General features: G+C 35.6%; 1 protein-coding gene across 2 annotated transcripts in view; it reads left to right on the top strand.

Annotated features, from left to right (window-relative positions):
* Positions 1 to 4,017, top strand: part of LOC107758337 (caspase recruitment domain-containing protein 11-like) — a 35,349-nt gene extending 31,332 nt beyond the window's left edge. For both annotated transcript variants that reach the window (XM_016576050.1, XM_016576052.1), the window contains exons 23-24: positions 2,625 to 2,740; positions 2,898 to 4,017. In XM_016576050.1, the coding sequence (XP_016431536.1) occupies positions 2,625 to 2,740; positions 2,898 to 3,102 (321 nt within the window). In that variant the 3' untranslated portion in view covers positions 3,103 to 4,017. The remainder of the gene's footprint in view (positions 1 to 2,624; positions 2,741 to 2,897) is intronic.
* Positions 4,018 to 7,072: the final 3,055 nt, after the last annotated feature.

The raw sequence follows: 7,072 nt of genomic DNA, 5'->3' as shown, positions 1-7,072 counted from the left end.
TTCTTCAGTAGAACACAAACGAAGATTTTTAACTCAAACCGTAAAAAAAATATATCGAAAAAAGCCACAGGGTTTAATTTGGTTTTGTTTGTGTATGTTTTTTTTTTTGTGTGTTTTTGTGTATGTTTATAAGACTGACAGACTGCAACGGCTTGAGTTAAAAATCTTTGTTTGTTTTCTACTGAAGAAACAAAGTCACCTACATCTTGGATGCCCTGGGGGTAAGCAGATAAACATCAAATTTTCATTTTTGGGTGAACTATCACTTTAAGGTTCATGACATGAGGAATGTAATTTTAAATTAAAGCATTTAACAAAGCTCCAGATACATCTCATTTGAATATTGGGGGATCTGTCACATCAAAGGGGAAAATATATTTGCATATGACTGCCTCCAGAAAAAGACATTGACAAATATTTATGTATTATCGCAGCCTAGGCCAAGCCTACTGGTGTTCAGTTGGCTAACACTTGCCTACACTGGATGCGAGCGTTGCATTGTGTTTCCTCAAAAGCAAATAGAACCTATTATAATCAATGATGTGATCTACACTGGATACAGTATACAGATTCCCATTCAATTTCTGATGTACACCATGCGCTTGAGCTACTCCTGACAACAGGACAAACGGAAGAGTAAAGGCAGGTTCGCTTTGACGTGTCCGGTTTAAACAGCTTGTTTACATCTCTGTACAGACTTCAGAAAAACCCCAGTACTAGGAACAAGTGGCTTTGTCTGTAAAGGACTTTGTTTTATGTGGGTTTTTTATTACTTTATTGTTAAGGATTTTATATGGATAATGTTTTCAAAACACTTACATGCAATAGCGAGGAGCGTTGATACTGTTTCCTATGCAATGACGTTAACCAATCATAAAAGTGGCCGTTTATGTGCATGCATTTTAAGGGGAGTTGCCCCTTAAAAACGGATCATTTCAAACAGAGGGTCAGAATGATAATTTTTCCTCATATATATATATATATATACAGTCATGTGAAAAAGTTAGGACACCCTATTGAATTCCACGGCTTTCTATATCAGGACATCATAAAAAAATTATCTAGTCCTTGGCAGGTCTTAAAAATTGGAAAATAAAACCTCAGATGAACAACATCACATGACATATCACACTGTGTCATTATTTATTTCCATGTGGAAAATTTTGTCTAGGATTGTAGCTTCTTTTCTTACGCAAAACATCTTTCTTGTCATAGGAGCAAAGGAAATTGGGTAGTGATGAACCAGCTCTGGAGAGCCGTGGCACTGGCATGGACTGCGCAGCTCTTACCTGCATGGTGCAGCTGGGTCAGGTCATAGTGGGAGCTGGTCTTGGAGCCCTGGTCAATCTAGCAGGCAGTGTGATTGTCGTGGTTCTCTCTGCATCAACAGTATCCCTAATTGGCTGCCTCTTTATTACTCTCTTTATGTGATGTACTGATTAAGCCTCAAATAAATACACTTTCTCTATTTCATATGGTCCATCTCCTCTGTTCACCGAGAAAGAGCAGGAAAAAGAAAGGATATATATATATAAGAGTCATATATATATACAGTCATGTGAAAAAGTTAGGACACCCTATTGAATTCCACGGCTTTCTATATCAGGACATCATAAAAAAATTATCTAGTCCTTGGCAGGTCTTAAAAATTGGAAAATAAAACCTCAGATGAACAACATCACATGACATATCACACTGTGTCATTATTTATTTAACAAAAATAAAGCCAAAATGGAAAAGCCATGTGTGACAAAGTTAAAACACCCTATGTTTCAGTTGCCTGTAGATCCACTTTTAGCAGCAATAACCTGAAGTAATAATTTTCTGTATGACTTTATCAGTCTCTCACATCGTTCTGGAGGAATTTTGACCAGCTCCTGACCAGCAAACTGCCAAAACTTCTGCTTTAATGGAGGTGCTCACACTTGCTGATGATCAGGTAACCAAAGGCATTTGATTAGCAGTGCCTGACCGTTACTTACCCTATGTTAATAGTAAGGGGGTCCTAACTTTGTCACACATGGCTTTTCCATTTTGGCTTTATTTTTGTTAGATAAATAATGACACGGTGTGATATGTCATGTGTTGCTGTTCACCTGAGGTTTTATTTTTCAAAATTTAAGACCTGCCAAGGACCAGATATTTTTTTTTATTATGCCCCGATACAGACAACCATGGAATTCAATAGGGTGTCCAAACTTTTTCACATGACTGTATATATAAAGGGGAATCAGCAGTGGTATGTAGGAGGCAGACCTGATGCTCCTGATGGCTGCAGATGCAATCTGCTTGTTGGGGGTTTATCAGGTGGTTAGATGAGAGGCAGCATATTGTTTTTGACTTGCTAATGTGTCAGGAGATGAGTCTATTTTTCCACTGCAAATCTCACTTGTTCGAGAGGTGTGCCAAAAACAGGACAAAAAATGAGAACCGACACCTCACAATACTCTCTTCAGTTCTCAATTCTCTTTTCTGCTTTATATTGTCAATTACTATTTACAATGTTGTTTATATTCCTCTATAACTCTTGCTTTTTGATAATATTTAATAAATAGAACAAAACTTAAAAAGTGTATTTTTAGGGAGAATAAATCATATTAAATGAGTTTTTTTGTTTTTTTTAGAATAAGCACTGTCTTCTGGAAGCTGATCTGAGCTGTGTGAAAGACTTGTTGAGGAGAGAGATCTATCCCATCGTGATCTTCATCAAAATCTGTGATAGGAACATCAAAAAATTAAGGTAAGAACTCTTCCAAGGTCTTCATTCTTGCAAAGACTCATTGCACTCTTAAATGAGTGTCATATTCATTATTTAGTTCTAGTTTGAAGATTCATTATTCAAGGTCAACTGTTCCTCAGATCATTTAGTGATCGCTTCTGATGTTTTCTTCGAGCAGAAGGCTCCCTCTGAAGGTGGACTCTGAGGAAGAGTTCTTGAAGATGTGTCGCTCCAGGGAGAAGGAGCTGGAGACGCTGCCGTGCTTATATGCGGGTGTGGAGCCTGACTCTTGGGGTGGGGTGGAGGATCTCGTCAGGATCATCAAGGACAAGATTTTTGAGGAGCAGAAGAAGACCGTCTGGGTGGAGCAGGACCTGCTGTGACCTGATCACGGGAGCAACGGCTTATGGCGCACCAAAACTCTGTTTCCAGCTAGGGTGGAATGTATGCATGCGGCACAGGCGTGTGAACAGGAAGTGACTGTCAAAGGCGTCAAAGGTGAGGTGTGTTTCTCTCTGCTGTCAAAAAAAAAAAATGCAAACACGTGGATGGGGAATGGTACCATGTGATGCTCCTGAGGTTCACATGGTAAGCAGTGGAAATGTTCTCATCCCAGAGCTTCTTATCTATTATTCTCCTGAAGCGGATCTGTTGTCAATAAAATATTATCCTTCCCAGCATCCACCTGTAATGTTCAATATAGCGTGGACCACTGAATTTAGCTTCAGTTGTATTCTGGTTGATTTGTGTATAACTGTAAATTGAATCTGATACCACCATTATTGCAATATACAGTATGTACTTTTATCTTTATAGGCAAATGACATAAATTAATATTTGTGACTTCTATATTTATTTTAATACAAGCCCACATTTGTAATGTGTTTGTAAAGGTTAGTCTTTGTGCAGATAACACACATGTGGCTTAATTCTGTGCCCATTTCAGCTGCTACAAATACTTGCCAGGGTTTTACTGTATCTCTAGTTCATACTGTATTTCAATGGCATTATCTATATTTACATGTCAAGCTACTGACTGTAATTTGCAACTTTTTTTTATTTTTATGCTGGCATTATTTTGGAGCCTGTTTAAGCTGTCATTGATTGATGTCCTGAAGTGGGCTCTTATCTTCTCTATCTGTCTCTAGATGTTATCACAGTGAGAGCTGTTTCTGGTGTTTACTTAATGTTCCATTCTTTAAGGATGACTTACTGCTTGCCATTTAGAAATATCATGATTTATGGGTATCTTAAAAATAATACGATTTTTTTTTAAATACATTTAAGGTTAAATGAATGGGAATTTTTTTTTTTAGGCTTTTAAAAAAATATATATATATTAATGGGGTCGGTGTTGTTACAAATTTAATGTGTGTGTATATAACGAAAAGGGGCTTTTAAGCATCATTTAAGCTTCTTTTTTCCCTGAACATTATAATGTGTTCTGTTGAACTTTTTCTTCTGAGCAAAAATAATGACTATCATACATTTTTACCATGATTTACTAAAATGTACCAAACAATCTTGTCAGGCATATTTAAAACAAGAATCATTGGATGACATTACTTTAAAAGAAGATTTAAAATTACAATTAAACCAGTCTTTGCTACTATACTAGTTTTTAATCATTTAAACTGTAATACAATTTTGTATGACCACTTTTTCTTTTATATATTTTAATAAGTACAGGTCAGAGAAAGTATGTTTTATTTTTACATAAATGTATCTTTTACGCTGAATGACGATGGAACATTATTTCACTAATTTTATTTTCACAAAAGTCATTTGAAAAAGTATACGCTTTGCTTGCATTTAATATGCTTTCCGTGCATATAAATTCACTTTTGTCAATTTAATTTGGTGCTGACCCCAAAATGGGATGTCTTGTCTTTGACTCATACAGTACAAATATTACATTTTATCACTCAAATAATTAAATATATAGTTTAAATTTAATATTTAATTATTTGTTAATTACATAGATTTTGTTTAATTAAATATTTTTTTTTACAGTACAAATATTCTATTTAATCAGTCACGTACTACAAAGTCATGAAAACTCCATGTGTAATAATTATAAATAGAATTATGAAAAAAAATAATTATTGATGTAAACTACCCTTATACTGACCCCTGTGATTTTAAACATGCAGCATATAGATGTGTGTATATTTATTGTTGAGATTGATGCCACTGTAGGGGAAAAAATCTCCAACTCCCAAGCGTTGATTTAATCTATTTTTGTAAATATTATTTTATAAACCGACACCGGAATGTACTTTGCAGCTGACACAACAATGCATGGTGTCTTTTGTGTAATAAATGGTTTTGAGAAGCAGAGTTTCTGTTTTCTGGGTTTACGTTGTGCTTCAGAAAGAAACTGACACGTTTTTGCTGTTGAAATGAGAACTGAAAAAGACTAAAAGGGCTTGAAAAGAGGAGAAATCCTGGAGAGAGTGTGTCACGAGCAGCGCAGTGGAAATTTCAGTTGGTCCCTGACAAGCAGACACCTTGTTGCTGCTTTGTGGTGTTGGTGCATGGTTCCTCTCAGAGTAGCGTCACTTGCAGACAACAACTCTGACGGTAAACCAACTTTCCACTGTGATTGTAAACACCATTGAAGAGGCTCTCGGATCTGGCGCTGCTCACTAAAACCAGGAGAAATCGGTTTCATGTAACAGAACGCGTCACATTAGCTTGTTTACAAACTGAAAAGACTGTTACTTTCTTTAGTTAAGCTCATCTTGTGTTCTTCAGTGTGAAATGCTTGCTTTTAAATATGCCAGGTAATTGTTTACGGCGGTCAATATTAATGCATAAAAGGCCAAGGGGAAGTAGAGATATGAAAATAAATATAATTTGCACATCAATGCAAACACATTACGTTTTGAAAGTCCTGGGCAAACAATGCTGGCTTCTGCGCATTGTAGTCCATGTACTTTAGAGATTATGCACAAACTAATTTGTATCCTTTATCATAATATATTCAAAACCCACAACATGAAAATCCAGTCTCTGGAACCCCGTTTGAGCTTTTCATTTTCAGCGGTTTTTGTTTGTGCCTTTCTCACACAGCTGATCGCTACAGGAAGTGTTGCGTACGTCGCGAGCGTGTCACTTTGGCAGACTGTTAAATGCCTTGGCCCCTGCATCCATCAGTCAAACGTGTGAGGAGCGCCGGAGCTGAAATGTCATAATAGACTCTCCATGAAGGAGTGTCTGTCACAGACAGCAGAACTTCTGTATCTCCCTGTTTCACCCACAACTTCATAAGCCATCAGATCCCACTCATCCTTTGTTCTGAGAAGCACAAGGCATTTAGCTCTTCTTCTAGCTGCTCATCAAAGCACAGATAAATGTGTTTTCCGCACGGTTTCGAATACGCGGAGAACTTTGTGCCTTTTTTGCAGCAGTTAACAAAAACACACTTTCAAGATCATTGCTTTGATTAGGAGAGGAAAGCGATTTAACAACCAATTTTTCATTGTGGCCATCAAGTACAGACCTCCATTAATGACACATACACTTGTCCATGTATGAGAGTCATGCTGGAATCAAAGAGTGGCATAAATTTAATTATTTGCTGTTTTATTTATTTAATTAGACATTTTCCTCTATAGTCCTCTGAGACCACATACCCGCTGGGTTGGGTTTATTCTTATCTCACTTAATTAGGCTGGACAAAGCTCTAAATCTGGTTTCTGTTTTACTTTCCGATTCCCTTGCTAAATATGTTTGCCAAGCGTTTGTGCCTAAACACATTATATTATCAACTCTTTGTTCTGTATGTTCTTAAGAGTAGTTTAAAATAACCTTTTGAAATCAAGTTAATGGTAAACGGGCTGCTCAAAAATAAAATAAATAGGACTTTTGCATCACTATGAACATGCATGCATGCTTGAGAAACAAGAGCTATATAAAGACACCTTAAAAACATAAATACTGTCTTTTTTTTAGTGTTTAATAAAAAAATTGAAAATTGCATTGTCATATATATTATAGTTTATGCCCTTTTAATTTTTTTAAATAAAATGCATGGAAGATTTTTTTTTTTGCTGACATACACATACTGTGCTCAGTCACCAGAATATGCAAAAAAAAAAAAAAAACTTAACATAAGACAATATGGGAATTAAATATACATTTATGTTATTCAGAGTAGCTTATCAAAAGTCTAATGCCATAAATGACTGTCTGATTTGAGCATTTGTTTTAATGATTATCTTCATTAATTCATATTAAATAATTTATTTTTTATTAATGTAATAATTAATAAAATATCTATTTTAATAATTTTTTAATTGTTTGTTTTATATATAATTTGTATTTAATTATCATTGTTCTAATTATACT

This window comes from Sinocyclocheilus rhinocerous, unplaced genomic scaffold, assembly GCF_001515625.1.
Source record: "Sinocyclocheilus rhinocerous isolate Xijiao unplaced genomic scaffold, SAMN03320098_v1.1 scaffold2639, whole genome shotgun sequence".
Taxonomy (NCBI): domain Eukaryota; kingdom Metazoa; phylum Chordata; class Actinopteri; order Cypriniformes; family Cyprinidae; genus Sinocyclocheilus; species Sinocyclocheilus rhinocerous.
Note: the sequence above shows the minus strand (reverse complement) of the source record. Positions and strands in the feature narration are given on the sequence as shown.